Here is an 18,672-nt window from a genome sequence, read left to right on the forward strand (position 1 = left end):
TCCAGGGCAATGCCCCACACAGAAGGGATGCACACCTGCCCTTTTCCTCATATAAGCACATGTATGGCACCCCGGGTGTCACTGCATTCTCACTCCTGCTTCAAGGACGGCAGACAGATTTTTGTATACACTATTTCTAGCAAGTTAAAGAACCTTAAATCAAGTCCTTCAGCTGCTAAAGAGAGAAATTTTAGAGTAAAATATTTTCACATCTTTATAATACTGAAAATAAAAGCTTGCAGATACTACAGAAACATGCAGCTATGGTGAATACTACAATTTAAATATACTTTCTATCCTTGTAAGACACATGAAACAAAGCCAAGAACTCTTTGGCTTTACATTCTGGTGAAATCCAAACTGTTCTGAATGGTTATAAATGGTTACTGTTTGTCTTGGCTCCTACCTATATCAGATTCAGACTGAAGAATCTTAGTGAATTATAAAGGATAAAGTGGATATTTCTAAATTACAAGACTGCAATTCCAGTGGCTCAGTGTATCAGTTTTCTGTTTCATCTAAGTTTGCTGTGGAGAAAATTGTGGTATCTGACAACAAAGGATCGAAAACATTTACTTTCATGAGCCAAAAGCTTGATTATTTTGAAGATTAAACCCCCCCCACCCTCTGCAACCAACCAGATGAAGATCAGTTACAATTTGTTAATGACTCAAAGGGACATAGGCTACCAGTAGAATAGTTAGAACAGAATTTAAAGAGCACACAATCAGAAAGGAATATGATTAAATTAAACCAATGCTGAGTTTTAATCCTGGAGTCACGTCTGTGTTTTTCATGTAACTTTTTGATTTGTACCATTAGAAATTCAGGGAAAGTGAGAACTGGCATTGCATCTTCTGTTTGATGGGGACATAACACTTAGAGCTAACAGTCTATCACCACTGAAATACAGCACCCTTTGTTTCCTTTAGGGTTTTTATGTGATATTAATAACTTCTTGGCGAGATAGCCAGGCCAGGTTAGTGACATGTTACATCCAGAGCAGAAGGAGAATGCAGCATCTGTGAGTGCAGCACAGACCAGTAATGCCAGCTTGTGTTTCACCCAGAGTCAATCACCAGGGTTGGATTAACCAGGAGCAAAGACAACCAGCACACATCAGAATGGAAATGCCTTCCTCTAGATTTGTACCAAACTCATAACTGAATAAGCAACACCATAATCACAACTTCAACTGAAACACAAAGCTCAGAAGTACTATTAACATTGATTTCCTATAGTCACTACAGTTTGTGAGTGGTAAGCATAATAAAATTTGTGTGTTTGACAACCAGATACCAGTTAGAAGTGTTTGAGAGATAGGGTAACCAATGCAGAGGATCCCTGCTACACAGAAACCCACACAAGTCAATCATGATTGCTTCCCCTGCTCAGCAATAGCTGATTTAATAGAATATCTGAGAATCAGAGTGCTTAGTACAGAACAGGATAGACAAGGATCATTTCAATGCCTAAACTGCACTATACATTCTGTAGAATATGGACCATAAAGTATTCTTCCAAATGCTCCCTCAATCAGCACATGGTCAAAAACCACGTCATTATTAATTTATTATAAATTACTCCTTATATTATACCCCCTCATAATATATGATACATGATGAATATGACCAGACAAGATTTAAAAATCCAAAAATGGAAAAGAATGAGGACCAATGATGCATAGATGGCAAGGCAAGGAGGAAGCAGAGACTAAAAATGTCTAGGGAAAAAACCCAAGAACTTCCCCTTAGGGCCTTTGCTGAAAGCATTGAAATCCGTAAGAAAAATATGAAGAAGTTAAGCTGGTGGGTTTTTGGACTGAATGCCAAAGGGGTTTTGAGTAGCATTTCAAATATGATTTCTATTGTAACTGGTTAGACAGAGAAGCTCACTGACTACTAATCCTCAAAGACCATGGAAGTTATTTCATTTCTAGAATGTCTCTGTCTGAACATGGCTCAGTTCCACATACATAAACCTAGAGTTTCCTCCTTCCACTCCATTATTCAACAGCAATTACAGTTGGGATGTTATGAAAGAACCATCCAATGTTCCAAGCCCTAATTTAAGGTGGTGCAGAGCTACCTGGAGTTTATGGGTACTTCCTCCCATGAGATGTATTCAACCACAGGAAAAAAAAAAATCCCTAACCTGTATTACTTGTAAAAGCTCATTATGATTAAGCTCTTCACTGTCCTATAATTAAAATAATTATTACAAATAACTGTCCCCTAAAAGTAAGCTCGTGGATACAGATTTCAATTGTGAACCATCTGGTTGTAATTTTCCACCTTCCAGCATGGGTGGTGATAGCAGTCATACACTCTAAAATGAAGTTTAAAATAATGTTATCAATACACTCAGCATTGGAGTAATGAACCCCAGAAGTCTCACCTTCCTAAGATATTTCTGCATTGGAAAAGACAGATGACTCCTGGAAGGTAAGCTAGCATTTCTGCAGCAAACATTACCCCAGTCTAGCACAGGACATAAAACTTGCCATTTGCACCATTAGGTTTGCCAGGACAAATGAGGGGCTGGGGGTGATGTATGGCACAGGAAGGCAACCACAGCTGTTTGCTTCTGCTGAGGAGGACGTAGGTGCTCTGCACCTGAGTCTGCAAATATTTATTAAGCCCTTAACTGTGAGGTTGTGATGATCAGAACAGCCACTGCTGAAAACCATTATCTATGGATAATTAACTATGTCAGGACACTGAGGTCCTAACATGAGGTCCTCATAATTCCCCACTAAGGGAAAGACAGTACAACATTATTATAATATATTAGTAATATTTAACAACAGGCTCATACTATTTGTGTTTTAATAATGAAGGCTGAACACCATAGCCAGATTTAAATTAATATTAGTTTCTGATAGTGCCGTTTAAGCCAAGCTTAGCAAATACTCAGTTTGCATTACTGCAATACAAAATAACATCTAATTAGAAAATTACTTTACTTATAAATAAAGCATTTATGTCTTTGCAGGTTTAAATATTATCAATGCATTTTTTCTATCATTTTCAAGAAGTCTAAACTTGTTGGGAGAACAAATGAAAAAAAAAAAAATCCTCTTTTTAACTTGACCAAAATAATTCAGTTGAACTTTGGAAGCCCTTGTATTTTTTTCAACCAATTTTTAGAAACAGCTAGGAAAAAAAATTTCATCACGCAATAAAAAGGCTTTTTGACACATGAAGACAAAAGCTTCAGGCCGTTTATTAAGACTACTTCCTACTGTGTTGGGCTTTGTTTTATCTCATAATTAAAATCACACCTGAGCTGGGCCATCTGTGAGAGTGTATTAAGTTTCTTACAAAACATGAAAATCCTTTCATTTTTTCCATACAAACGCCAATAAATCTTGTAGGGTTATTTTTTTGTGTGTGACATGGAAAAATAATATGCTTAAATGAAGGCCAGGCTTTGAACAAAAAAATGAGCAGGCAAACAAAATTATTTTTCTGTATTCATCTTCAACTGCCCCTCATAATAATCGATACATTTTTTAAAACTGTTTGCTTGATTTTTTTTTTTTTAATATTTGACAGCATGCTGTTTTCTTACATGCTGTTTCTTTTGTAGAATAAAAATAAGAATTAGCAAAAATTGGAGGAAGACTTTTCCATATCAGTTAGCAATTAAGAGCGTGCAGAAAAATCAGTCAACACTTTTTAAGATCACCATCTATGCTAGCACGCTAACGCATACACTAATAGATTCCAGTGAGAAAAAAGAGAAGTTACATATTTCATAAACATAGGTACATCATAAAGTTCAAGGGGTTTGGTTTTCTTTTGCTGGATTTTTTTTTTTGTTTTGGCCAGATTTTTTGTTTGCATTAAAATACTCTGAGATACCAAGAGGATTTCCTTGTACAGACAATGTACGCAGCAAGAAATTCCAAGTATAGACCAAATCCATCAATAGAATGTCTTCAACAAAGTACTCTTGTCTGCAGTCACACTGAATGACAAGAGGCCCTGAATTCATGCTAAAAGTCAGAGAAACAGAGTAGCTTGCTTTCAACATGTGAAAACTCACATACATGATTTTATTTATATTGTTTCAAGCTGTTTTCCTTCAAAAACTATAAATGAAATTATCTTGTTTCATACTTCTGCTGAGTCAGGAAAGAAATGCATATCAACATCTTGTTTCTTAATCATGTAACTTTGATTACACAATTAAATTTGCACAGTATTATGATAGTCAAGCAATCCTACTCAGTTTTCTGTTTCTCAGCCAAGACAAATGGTAGAATGGCTGTCTTAGAGAAAAAACAGGTCAGAAGGCCCTAAAATGGTAGTGAAGAACAGTGATTCTCCATCTCAGAGTCAAAAAAGAGCCAGGTGTAGGAACATTTTGAAATAAAATATTATAAAAATGTATTTCACACCAAAACATCTTTGTTTGAGTACAGCAAGAGAGAGAAGCAGTATTGATGGCTTGTTTTCATGGGCAAACTGAACAAGCAAACAGCATTCAGCACTCCAATGGTTTCACTAGATTTAAACTGCACAAAGGCTTTCCCCCTTGCTACTTGAGCATAAAATTAACTATTAACAAGCAGAAAATTATAACCCCCATTCTTTTATTTATTACAATAATATTAAAATCACCATTTCTTTATACATTTTGAAGCACCAAGCTTCAACACTGATCTGTACAACCTATCACAGATTTTAATCCCTTTTATATTCATGTATATTTGAGCTACAGTTATTTTTATTCTTAAAAATTATTTTCCCTGATAATGCACTTAAATGGCAAACATTTGAGTTTGCAGTCTTTTAAATTACTTATTTTACATCAAACAAAAGTCTAAATTCTGTGTCATAAATAAGAATAAAGTAAAAAAATAATCCCTCAAATCCTTGTTTTCCAAGTGTTTTTGGCAATCTAATGATTAATACTGAGGCTATTTAGAAAATTCAGTTTTTCTTGGGTTGAGAATAGAACATATTGAGTCACGTCAAGCAAGAGACAGCAATATTTTTTAAATGTGTCTGCCTGTGAAACTAAGTGGTTTGGATCCAACTCTTAAGTTGTTCTCTCTCCAATTACGTTACAGGTAATTCAATCAATTTTTGTACAAAACAATTTTTCAATACTTCAGAGTTTTCTTCCCAAATGCAGATTTTTCCTATCAAAGATGACCAAGAGCTAAGAAATAAAGGCACTTTTTTCTGGGAAAAAAAAAAAAAAAAGGGTTTTCAGGTTCTCTCCTTCAATTGCATAAAAATTTTCTTATCTTTAAAAGATAATTACTTTGGCAATGACTATTTTATGTATCAAATTAAAGATATAAGGATTTCTCAAATCAGATGTGCCTCTGTCCGCAACAGCATCGCAATCAAAGTCTGAGATTCCACCACCAGAAAATGTGAAGGATATTTGTCAGGATCTATGCTCTAATTCTGTTCTCAATCCCACTAACTCAAATCAAGAGTAACTCTCTCAAACTCAGCAGAATTGCAATGGTGCAAAATCAAGCTGGGAAGAGATGATGATGACAATAATCCAGATACTTTCACATGATTTTAAACAAAATAAACATTACAGTTTTGGATACTCAGCAGTCAAATTATCTCCTAAGAAACCAGCGAGGACATCTGAATTGTCAGGCCTCTCTCCTGTCCCCAGCCTTCTGGGCAAGCACAAACTCATGAGAATTACACTACAGCAGCTGCAGGTACCCCTGGCTGTGATCCTAACTGGGAGTGCCCCACAACGCAGGGTTTGCTTTGGGAATGTTTATATGGATAATCTCTGTTTACAGGCTGACATCCTACAGTGCAGGAGATAATAACACACATGACCAGGTGGAGCAACCCCACATTAAATGGGATATTCCAGCAAACCTAGACTTTCCTCCCTTCTCCTTTGTAGGAGATAAGGAAAGGATGACACCAAAAAGGAACTTGGAGAACAACACCTCTGGGTCTGCTCTTGAGGCAATCCTGTTTGTACACTTTGCCCAAGGGCTGCCTAATGCAGAACTTCCCTCTAAATAAACTAAACAAATAGAAATACAGGGTTCTGGTCAATTGAAACGTAGTGGTTTCTTCAGGGAATAAACCAAAATGTGTGCTGTTGACTCTGGGAAAAGGATGGAACTCTAAAAGATATCACAAGGCACATTTACTGTAAATTCCAAGGGAAAAGAAGTAAAGAACAAACACTAGAAATGTAGTGATTTTTAGGCTCTAATGAGCCTTTTTCCCCCTTTTAAACATATACCAAGTCTAATTTACAATGTCAGCACTATTTTGAAAATGTTTTCTTCCCTGCATAATGAATAATCAAAAATAATTAAAACTGAATGAAGACTGTCAAAACAAACAAACAATATAAATTTAGATGAATTATCCCACTGTTTTTCATTATTGTGTTCATTTTCTCCTCAATTGAATTCATAACATTTACTCATTCACAATGGGTCTGTACATTCACATCTGCACAGTGGTTGCCTATGGAAAAGTATCAGCTTTCAGTATTCCTTCTCATGTGCCCTCCCAGCTGTAAATGAGGTTAGGAAACAACACCATAAACACAGAAGGCCTTTCGGAAGGTAAAAGAGTGGAAGAATAAAAAGCCTCTCAGGAAATTTGATTTGCACTTTCGTTTTATTCTTAAAGGAACACCCAAAGCTTAAGAGCATTTAAAACTATTGAAATACAAAATATTAAAGGAAGAGACAGCAGAATAAGGCATTGTATTCCATGGTAGTCTTGTGTTATTGCTACAAAGAGCAGAATAAGGCATTATAGCAATAATAAAAGTGTATTACTAGAATATAAATAGCACTGAATGCCAGTCTCATTGTTCTGAGCAATGGGCTGCTTTATTTTTATTATTCCCCCCCACTTTCATTTCTTTTTAAGAAATGAGTGTTTGCAATTCCTTCAGCAAAAAATCCAGGATACACACACACAGATGTCACAAATAATGCCCATATAAACCCATGCTAATTTATTTAATATGAAACTCCAACACAAATTACTTAGCAGTGAAATTGCACCTCCTCTTATTGTGTATGTGAAATAAAGGCGAACAGATGTGCTCTTCCAGACCAAGCTATTGCTACAATTAAACCAACAGTCATTTTACAAACCAGCGATCTATTTCATGTGCCTCTACAGTGCTAATCATCTTTTCTGCACCAGCCCAGCCCAACAGAACAGCGAGTTATTTATAGAGTTATCTATCTTGCACTTTGCAGATGATGCCTAACATTATGACAACAGTGAAAAGGTCTCCGTACCTGCCTACCTAAAACAAGTTTCTGTAAAGTAATGAATAGAGACAGCTTGGGGACTATCCACCTGCACTGCCTGCCTTTTACTGCCTGCAAAGTGAAACCACAAGGGACTGGCAGAAGGTACTTGTCTGACAGGGCCAGGACAGCCTTTCTCCTCAGTGACAGCCTGGGCCTCGCCTCTTAAACCTGACCCACCATAATTCCTTCACAATGCAGCAGCGAGGCAGCTGACAGTAGCAGCTGCACCTCCTAAGCGAGATGGATGGAATTTTCATAACTAGTTCCCCAAGTTACATTTTACCTTCAAGATAATTTATGAGCTGCTGTGGAGCCTTGAAGAGACAATATGCTTGCCATAAAATTAACTGTAACAGTCTTGTAGGTTATAATTAACACTGGGAGGGTAGCACCAACTGGATGAAACACATGGCATAATTGATGGTGAAACTGGAAATTAAGGAAGCTAACAATATCATTACTGTGCACATCACTTTAGTGAAACCTATGCTTTCCAGGGGTTAATTACAATCCCCTTCCAACGTACACACTCTGACGGGGAGTGGATGAGTGTCACAGCTAGGAGGAGGCAGGTTTGCTGGCAAGGCCACCTTGCACCTGGACTGATGTATATATTGTTTTTTTTGCCTGGAAGAGATATACATGTCAAAGCAGCAGCACCAGCACCTGAACATCTGGCAGCAGGCACACTGCAGCTCAGAGATAGATGATTGCTCAAGCCTCATAGAATATTTCATTTTCACTGCAGCCAGAAGACTTAATGGCAAAGAAAAAAAAAAATCCTCTGTGAGATTTCACTTAATGACACACATTATTAATTTAAATGACTTGCAAAGAAAAACATTTTAACTTTATATTGCTGTAACTTAGAAGCAAATTAAGATTTTTTTTTTTTAAAATCAGTGTATTATCATTTTGGCTTATTACATTAGTCTTTAGAAACATGCAGAGCCATTTTTTAGAATCTCACCTTTCAAGGGAATACTGAACTGAAGATGCAAAGCTAGTGAGATAGTTAATCAGAAATAATATTATAAACTGCTGCCATCTTTGGGAAGGTGAACATGCAATTCATGTACCTATATCCAAGACTACTCTCTAGCCAAGGCTTAAAGAATCATTAGTGAAATGCATTTTTTTTGAATCCTTCAAATTATTTCAATGAAACTTTTTGTCCCTGGACAACATACGTGAAAATGTACAGATAAATGATGCAACAGTGTCACCTACAGGCAAGCAAAACAGTCAAAAACCTCCTCCAATATTGCACCCTCTTGCCTCTCAAACTTTCTCCTCCCCTGCTTTCCCCTCCGCCAACCTTCCCCTCAATCCCTAATAATACACACCTGGATTTGAGGATTATCCATATCTCCAAGTAGAAAAAGAAGGGCAAATACCTCAAGTGCTTTCAGGATGGTCTAATATAAAATACTTAGATCTTTATGCAGTACACTGTGCCTTACAATAAACATGCTGTGCAGCTAGCAAGTCACCTGCACTGGAGTGGGGACTTGGATTGCTTCACCTCTCCTGAGCACTTGCTCAAATTCATGTTAACAAGCTGGTCAAAAATAATTCTGATAAAAATATTCTTTATATCTCAGGAAGATCAAATGCTGGCAGTATTAAATATGAGAAAATAGAAATGAGAAAATGTTGACTTGCCTAAAAACAACTGGCAAAAAATTTAACAGTATTGTCCAAACTTGTACAAAAAAAACCCTCCAGCATTATTTAGCACTAAATCTAACTCCAGCATATCGTGGGCATAATTGATGAATCCATTCAGCTTACCCTTGCAGAAAAAGGAGAACACAGTCTTATTGGTAGCTCTTAGAATTCTCAGAATTCTCATTTTCCAAAAGAATACTCTTTTCTCCTAGTATTACTGCCCTCACTTGAACACTCAATAGACTTTTCTTGGCTTCTCCCACAAACTGCATTTTGAGACCCTGTTTCTCAATCTTTTTGATACTGTTTAAGATTCCCTTTTATTTGTTTCAATTATTGTTTCAATTTTTGTTTCAATTACTTGTCATATATCTGCATATCTCTGAAAGAGTTCTCAGTTGGCCAAGTTACTCAAGTAAGTTGCATAAAGTTATAATAGGATTTTCTTCTATTATTATTAATAATATATATTATTATATGCTCTAAGCACTATTCCCATTTGAGGCTGTTGTCGTCATTTATCAAAATAAAATGTTCTCAAATATCGGAACAATTTATGTTCTGTAACAGGTCCCCAAGTTCGCTGTTTTTACAGAACCTCTTAAGCTTAAGAAATGCCAAGTTCCCTTTTTAGCTATATTAAAACATCAGCATATTTCATAATTTAATAATTCCACAGCAATGATACATTAAGTATTGCAAATTCATATAAAATAAATGGAACAAATAATAGTAGCCAAATCAAACTCTTCAAATGCCCAAAAGATCTCATTAGCAGTGAAAATAAGCAGGTAAATCAAATCCTGTTCTCCGGTTCATCTTAGTTTCTCAGATTAGTTATACATCTCCAAGCCATTCCTTGACCTCCTTGTGCACTTCCCTCTCACCGATCCTGTTAAGATTGCCCAGGAATTCACCCTCTGTCCCAGCACATATCTGCATGTGCTCCCATAACTTTAATGCAAGCAAACTGCAGAGCAGTGCAACAGCCTGATCCTCTTTTTCACCCACAGCAATCCATGGCGTTCACTGGCTCACCACCACCACGGCCTGGACTGCTCACAGCACTGACAGCACCTTGCTCAGTTGCAACATTCATTTAATTTTTGGCTGCTCCAGAAGTGCCAGCAAGGGTACCAATTAGTGTCAGAGTAGCAGTTGCTGTGTGTGATACACACACCTGCCCACCAGGGCTGGAGAACCCATGCATTTTACATAGGCCATCAAACACAGACACCCAGTGGGAATCCTCTTTGGCACTACCTACCTGAACCACATTTAAACTGCTGACCTGAAAACAAAAGGCTTTGTATTTCACTGCCAATCCCTGGAGCCATCAAGTTCTGTATAGGTGGGAAAACTTTATTAACACAAGGCTGACAGCCTTTAAGACTTAAGTCATGAACTTATGTAAGCATCTGCTCACTTACACTCGTGGTGTGACATGACCAGCACCATTTGGCTGGGTAAACCATTGAAGTTACCCTCTGTTTTGTCACCATTGGTAATGTATACAGATTATTTTACACACCTCCAAATTAAATATTTAATTCAGCATTATGACAGACAAAGCTGTGACAATATTAGTACTAAAAATCATTAAAGTCCTGTTTCTATTTTTTTACAGAAAAGAGAATTCTGTCTTCAGACTCTTTTAATTTTAAATGCCTAGTTTTAGACATAGTTTTGAGTTCACAATAAGTTTGCCAGTAGTTTAATGGATGTTACATACCATGACATTAGCACATTTTGCTGAAGGCAAAGGGAAGAATAAATGGATACTGCAGAAGAAATAGAACTCAGTGTAAGTAAAATAAATCTATGATAATTTTTCATTCACTGGACCACTCACGCCTTATCCCCAGTTTGTAACACCAGGTCTTTATCTCATATGGGCAGCTAGAGAGCACAGTAAAACACACTGAACTCTCACAGCCTCTCTCCTTTTCCACTGCCTCTGGTAGACACCATTCTCTCCTACAGAAAGGATGACAGCAGATGCTAATGCTACTTTGTGGTTCAGCTGTCTGAGGATGTGGCTAACACTTGGTCTCCACAGATTATAAATTTGTCACCTCTGTGATCTAGTCAATCTCCAGTACCCTGCAGCCTGGAAATGCAATAATCTCCATTTCCAGCATTCAGGTCTCCCAAAGGTAGTGAACAAATCATTGTCAAGCCACTGGAAAAACAACACTATCTATCTTTCTTGTACTGCAATTATGAAAGCTTACATAAATAAGGAAATGTCACCCATGCTGACTTTAAAAGCCTGTCCAAGTAAAACCAAACATAAAAATCGTAAATAACTGAATAATCTCTGATAGAGTGGGAAAATTCTTTATCACCTTTTTTGGAAGCTTTAATTGCACTATAAATAAGGACTAAATTTGTGTAATTTTCCAGTTTTGGAACTGCCATTGAATTATTTCAAAAACTCATCTAGCACAAGAAGAAAAAAAATCATTAAATCAAAAAAGAAAAATATCAAAGCAGTTTCATTTGGTAGTTACTCAGGTATAAGATGATGCATCTGTCTATGGATTTCAGAAGTGAACCATTAAAATTAAACTAAAATGATAAAGAAAACAGAGTAAACAATCCCTATGAAGTGCCTTAATGACAGAGTCTAACACAAACACAGAGCTGAAGTTCTGTAACTTTTCTTAGCCTGCCCTATAATACCATTTGGTTTAGGCTGCTGCACCACGTAACTTTTTTTGCACCATATGTCTGTGTATGCAGTGACATCACAAGGTAAGGGGCAGGATTTTCTCCAAATAGCCACAGCTTGTAAACACATAGTCTTTCCAAGGGTAAGGGGTCAAGACAGTTTCAAAGGAACAGCTAAACAGCAGCATTTAATCAAGCTGCATTTCCATTGTTCTGAAGAGTACTTGTACCTATTGATCCCAAGCTTGGCTGCTTCAAAGACTCCTCCATACAAGGAACACAGGTGAAAGACAGAGGCAGAAAACAGGAAGGGTCACGAGGAGCAAAAGAAGTCTGGCAATAAGCAACTGGAGAAAAGTCAAAGGTCAATCAAGGCAGATGATGTCTAAGCATAACTACAGCAGGAGACCTGACAACTTCATCCACATTGCAGAGTTTTCTCCATTCATTTGAAAGCTGCCAGGTTGGTTTTCAGTCTGTCTCAAAGCATCCTCTTGATTAACATACAGTATTCAGGATTACTCAGCCACAATTTACATTGTGCATACTATCTAAATATATTTATGTTCTGAAAACCTGGTTTAAGCTTACACGCTGGTGCTGAACAGTTTCATTTTCTTCTTTTAAGGAGTATTCACGCACATACATCAAAAGTATCCATGTCAAAGAATTCAAATATAATTTTCTCTTTTTCTCCCTGTGATTTCCAAAATGGTGAATCAAAATTTTGGAGTATGCTCATTGCTGACTTACTGAGACCCATTGTCCAGAGAGGACAACTGTTACCAGAAAACACACTGGTGAGCATATAGCTGTATATACTGAGATCCTTACTAATGTAAGAAATGTAGATACTGGATTCCACAACATGGGAAAACAAAAAAATCTGTCATTCTCATTGACATTCTCATGTCTGTTACACAAAACAACAAGTCTTAAACAACACAAATACTTCCCCCCACTCTCTGACACACTTTGACACCTCTGTAGTTTGTAAAATCTTGGGAACTGGTGCAGCTCCTAACGTAGTATTTTGTGAAGAGTTCACATTATTTCATATACTTATCATCCAGCCAGGTCTGTGGGAGTTAAAAAAAATTCCATATTTTTCAACCAGTCTTTGAACTGGTATTATCCCATTTTATTTGAAAAACAGAATTCATGAGTTCCTGAAAATGGACAAAGCCTGTGACACAAAAGAAAAAAAGACCCGATTTTCCCAAAGCTCATGTTTACTTCTTAAACTACAGAGGAAACACAGTCCTTCTTTACATCAACAGCACCTTCTACTGGAGCTAAAAAGAGTAAAATCTACCTCAATTACTCCTTAATTATGATCTAAAATTCCAAGGTATAAGGAGGTTAGGCATAAGAAGAAAAAATGAACTTTTTCTTCAAAACAGAAAAAAAATTATATAAAATCTTCCACTTTGCATCTTATTTAACATGCACAATATTTTAGGCTTCCACTCTAAGATTCTTCATTTTTCTTATTATAGAATTGAAGAGTGTCATCCAGATTAGGACTCAATTTCCTCACTAGGTCCCTATAATTTACATTCCTATATAAAAATTGACATAAAAATCCAGATTTCACTGTTGAGAGCTAAGACTACCTCTGTAGAATAAGTGTTCATTGTAACTAGAAAAAAAATACATACCTTTAAATTGTTATATAAAACTGTGAGATCTAAGAAGGGGTTTGACAAAGGCAAAAAATGCTGAGGAATTATAGCTCACATCTGACTTGAAACCTGAAACTAACATGATTTGTCACAAGTAAGAGGTTCTTTTTCTACTGCCATGCAAAATGCAAGAATATAAAAATTCTAGAAATACAGTGACCCAGTCTACAAAATATTATGGGTTAGAGAGTGACCCCATAAAAAGAGATTTTTTTTACTGTGTTATTTTAATGATGCAAGGTTATAAGTTATTGATTTTTACAAGATATAATCAATTAACACTTTTCTCTTGTTTATCTCATGAACCAGAAGAATTTTGTGATTACTTTGGTACAGATTATTTATTCACTATGTCCATTTCTCATTAGATGATTGTTTAGAGAGAAGTTAAGGTTTCAGAATTTGGATAAGTAGCACAACTATGAAAATCCAACAATCATAAATAATTCTATCAAAATTTCCACTTCATTATGTCTGTCTCAAACTTTACATTTTCCAGTATCTGGCTGAATTTCCCCTAAGAGAAATGGCACAATTTCACTGAGGGAAATAGCAAAATGGACATCAGAGTTTGTGTTATAATAAAACTATTTTGGACTAATACAATTTTTCCACTTGGAAACTCCATACTTTAGCAAAGGTTTAACTAACCATATTTTTTCCTAGCAGTCAATATTTTCAATGCAGTTAAACACTACCCTTTAAATTAATCTCTTGTTGATTTATTGAAGACAAATTAGTTTGGTGGTAAATGTATGTCTATGAAAAATACAACAAAAACCTACTACCAATTAAGTGCAGTATGTCATACATGCATTAAAGACAATGCTAGCATAACATGATACAAGTTCTATTAGGAGAAATAAGAGCTACAATTTTATTTAACTATAGCCCAGCCCTCTCAGGCACATCTGATCAGGAAAAGTGCAACATTCTCTCTTGAAATTCAAGTACTTTTGTCTTTTTCCCCTGTTTCTTTGTGATATAACAACTTTTCTGGTTCCAGTTAAAAAGTAAAAAAAAAATAAATGTCAATAACATCATCAACAGGGAAAAATATTAAAGCCTTTTTAAAAAATGAATCAGGTGCAGATATTGAACTGTACTTTCTCATCCTTTGTCTCACTTTTCAAATGATAATTTCTTCCACAGTCACCATTAAATCTTGATCTATTCCAGCTCTCTGTATGGGTCGATCAGGAAAAGTGCAACATTCTCTCTTGAAATTCAAGTACTTTTGTCTTTTTCCCCTGTTTCTTTGTGATATAACAACTTTTCTGGTTCCAGTTAAAAAGTAAAATAAAAAATGTCAATAACATCATCAACAGGGAAAAATATTAAAGCCTTTTTAAAAAATGAATCAGGTGCAGATATTGAACTGTACTTTCTCATCCTTTGTCTCACTTTTCAAATGATAATTTCTTCCACAGTCACCATTAAATCTTGATCTATTCCAGCTCTCTGTATGGGTCATTGATTCTAGATGTACCATGGTTATTTTTAAATGTTTCCCTTTCGTAGAGAAAAAGAGGGCTGTCTAGAGCCAGATGGGTAACTTCACACTTCATTTATCAAACCCAATGCATTAGACTCCACCCTCTCTTTCCCACTATTGCTGTTAAATTTCCATATAATTTGGTAACAATTTTCATTATCATACAGTGACCCTAAAAAGTCTATCCAGGTTTGCACGGTTAGTCCAAAATTCACAGCTGTTCCCTTCACCCTCTGTTTATTACAGTAGAATCTGAGGTTCCCCTCACTTTATAAGCTGAGCAGTGACCTTCTGTAAGCAGAGGTCAAGAAGGGGTCAGTTCAAAGGGCTAGAGCAGCTCTTTAACAGCTATAACAACCTGTCCATCAGGCACTATCACGCAGTATAAACAAATCTGGGGCTCTGGAAACTCTGGACCATTTCTGTTAACACTCAGGGGACATTCATCGAGTCCTACCTGAAGTACTTTGGATCACTACCACTCAGAGAACAACTTGAATCCCTGGAAGACCTACTCAGATACTTAAGATACTGATGACATCTTTGCATCACAAGTCTATGAAATGGTGAGTGCAACACTAAGCACATTCTCATGAGTTTTGGGCTGTGAAGCTGAAATAAAATCTTAAAGAGTCATTTCAGCTCATTAATATGCAGAAACACTGGTACAACTTAAAGTAAATAACACAAGAATATGCTTTAACTGAGTAGCTACATACCAGAAGAGTTCATATGCCTTTCTCTGGGAAAGGATAAATTTCCAAAAGTTCAGTCAGTTTGTGTTACCAGGTTTTTGGTTGTTTTTGTTTTATTTCAGGTGTTAATGACACAAATAAAACACAAGCAAGAACAGAATGACTACATACCTCTACAAAGACCAAGTGCAGAGTGAAGTTTTCTGCCAGCTGCCCTCCCTTCATTGACCTAAATTTCTTGAAGTTGTACTGTTCATAATCTGCTCTCTAATGCACAATGTAAGGTAATTAGAGTCATCTGTATTTAACTTCCACAGGAAAAAAATTCTATTATCTAATCTAGCTGATCCCCTGATAGCCTGTTGAAAGTAAAGTACTGTAACCTATTGCCTGCCCTTTGACAAGTGCTAATTATTTCCTGTCCAAGCACATTTTTCTCATGTAATTCCAAAGTACACAATAGACTGATCTCTAAAACATGGGCAGCCCTGCTCGTACCACGGCGGACGTTTTATAACTTTCAGCACCGTGTGCTCCATGGCTGCCACAGCCAGTGTTTCATTCCAGACACCGAGCTGAGGCTTTGATGGAGCCAAGTGAGGTGTATGGTAACAGCCTCTTTATGCAGATCATATGGATGGGACTCCCAGATAGGTCACTAGGATGGGAAACATCAAATAGAAAGAAAAAGGATTATGGATATTTAATACTCAAAGGACACTTTCTTTCAGAACTTTCAATGCACAATGCTCTTGATATTTTCTTTCAGGTGTTTAGTTTTAAGAAGGCCTGCACTTCATCTGCTTGTGCCTCTGCCACCCCCAAGAGGTGCAGCTTTGCTGTGTCAGAGGCTGCAGCCCTGGCCCCAGCCCCAGAGCTCCCTGTGAGCAGCAAGTGGGGCCAGGCACACTGAAAGCCACAGCACTCCTAAATCACTCATTACTGCCATGACTGCTGGTGACTTTGTCTATTAGGAAGTCACTGTTAGACAAAATGAACTCTAAAAAGTGTTCCACTCATTAGAAGCTTTCTATTGTGTTTCATAATGAAGATACACATGTCCCACAGAAAAACTTTAAGTGATTTCCTGTGTTTCCAACACAGCTAAAACATTTGCATTATTTAGTAAGCATGGTGATGGAAGACAAAAAAACAAAGAAACACTCCCCCCGCATAAAAAACCAAAACAAAAAAAAAACAACTACCAAATAACCCAACCAGCTGAAAAAAAAATTTAAAAAACGCAACAAAGCCACCATAAAAATCCTTTAAATTGTTCAAGAAGAAAAAATTAAATCCCCGCATAAAAAAACAAAACAAACAAAAAAACTACGAAATAACCCAACCAGCTGAAAAAAAAAAATTTAAAAAACCCAACAAAGCCACCATAAAAATCCTTTAAATTGTTCAAGAAGAAAAAATTAAATCCCACAGAATAATACGGAAAATATTTTAGAGCCAGCTTACTCTGAAACCTTGAATGAGTAGCATACAAGCAAACATTCCATACTCACTGGAATGCAAACTTATTAAGTACAACCTGTAATTTGTAAAATAATTATGTGTAATTATGTTCAATTTTTATCTGAAGTTTCTAAAATGTTTCAGTTTCATTTGCTGTAATTATGTGAAGCAGAAAAGATACCCAAGTGTCAGACCCAAAATCTACAGATATATTTTAAAAGCAAACTCAGAGTCTTCAGGAACTACACCAGCAAGATACAAGAGATGTCCTTTTAGTTAGTGCAGGTAAAAAAATCATGCCAGTTAAACGACAAATTTAAATAACAAAAATCTGATTTAAAAATACTTTTGACTAAAAGCTGTATTTAATTGTAAGTAAGGAAGATAGCTGTATATTTGGCAGAAAAACTTCATAGACTGCTAGATATTTTATATACATATAAAATAAGAAAATAATAGATTACAACATTAGTATAAACCTATAGCTTTTAGACATTGGTGTGAAAAAAGGTGACATCAACTCACTTAGCAGGCTAAGAGAAGAACAAGGTAGAACGTGATAGAAATCCTCTTTCATTGACCTCTTTCTGAACAAACTAAAAGTACAGCGTATCTGGTGCTTCTGAAATGCATTCAGCAACACAAACCCTTCCAAACACAAACAATTTTTAAACATGTTGATAGCACCTGCTGATCCATAGCAGTGAGCTCTCTTTAAGAACTCGGGTACAGTAAAACAGCCCCACGTCATGAGCTCCAGCAGTTCACACACGTGTCCCCATCTCACCCAACACCATCCAGTTAACTCCAGCAGAACACCAGAGGGAAATGGGAGGAGCATGAGCCAAGAGGTGCAGTTTTAGCAGAGCATTCCAGCAAAAAGCATGGCTCATACTGGCAGCAATAGGTGGAAAACCGAGGGCATTTTAGGTGGCACTACTGCTCAGGTCTGAGTGCTGGCTACCAAGCTGTTATCAGTAGCCTGTATTATGTGAGAGCAGTCTACCCACAGAAACATGGACTATCCCATCCAAGGAATTACTGTCTGAACAGTGAAAATTTAAAATTTTTTTTTAAAGTCACTTTTCCCCACTCAAGGGGATTTATAGGAGTACTTCTCACCTTGCTGTCCATTCTTTACGCAGCTTTTGTCTCTCCTTAAGAAGGAGCAGGAAGCAGCTGATGGTCTCATTCCTTTGTTCCTCAATTTGTTGCTCTTTTCTAACCTCAGAGAGGACCAGACTTGTCTTAAAGGGAGGAAACACATAAAAATTATAATCTAGAAATAGGAAACAATGTGTAAAATTAATAAAAAGCCCATAAGCAAATAAGGACAGTAAATCAATAGCTTTTTTTATTACAGTTCCACTGCTGACAAATCAATACAGTAAATGATGGTTAGAAATGGCTACCATATATTTGGTATTTAATCAATATACATGGCACATAAGGTAAACCTTAAAATCTCATTGCCTTAAGTATCACACTAAGACACCGTGCATTCTAGCCCACATTTTCTTGAGGCATAGTTATTTTCTAAATATTATCTTGTATCAAATAATATCAGAAGTATTTTCCTCAATGCAGCATTTGTTTGGGGGACTTCACCCTCCCCTTTGCTCTTGATAAAGCTGTTGAAGAAAATACCTGTTTGTACTGAATCTGCTGAATAGAATTTCTCCTGATGTCCACATGCTCTCT

General features: G+C 36.5%; 1 protein-coding gene across 2 annotated transcripts in view; it reads right to left on the reverse strand.

The window, feature by feature from the left end:
- FTO (FTO alpha-ketoglutarate dependent dioxygenase) overlaps positions 1 to 18,672 on the reverse strand; it is a 227,421-nt gene that overhangs the window by 110,895 nt on the left and 97,854 nt on the right. The window contains exon 8 of one of the 2 annotated variants that reach the window (XM_039721229.1): positions 18,094 to 18,218. The exons of the other annotated variant lie outside the window; for it this stretch is intronic. Within the exon in view, the coding sequence (XP_039577163.1) occupies positions 18,094 to 18,218 (125 nt within the window). The remainder of the gene's footprint in view (positions 1 to 18,093; positions 18,219 to 18,672) is intronic. 2 annotated transcript variants of the gene reach the window in all.

This window comes from Passer montanus, unplaced genomic scaffold, assembly GCF_014805655.1.
Source record: "Passer montanus isolate IOZ18808 unplaced genomic scaffold, ASM1480565v1 scaffold45, whole genome shotgun sequence".
Taxonomy (NCBI): Eukaryota; Metazoa; Chordata; class Aves; order Passeriformes; family Passeridae; genus Passer; species Passer montanus.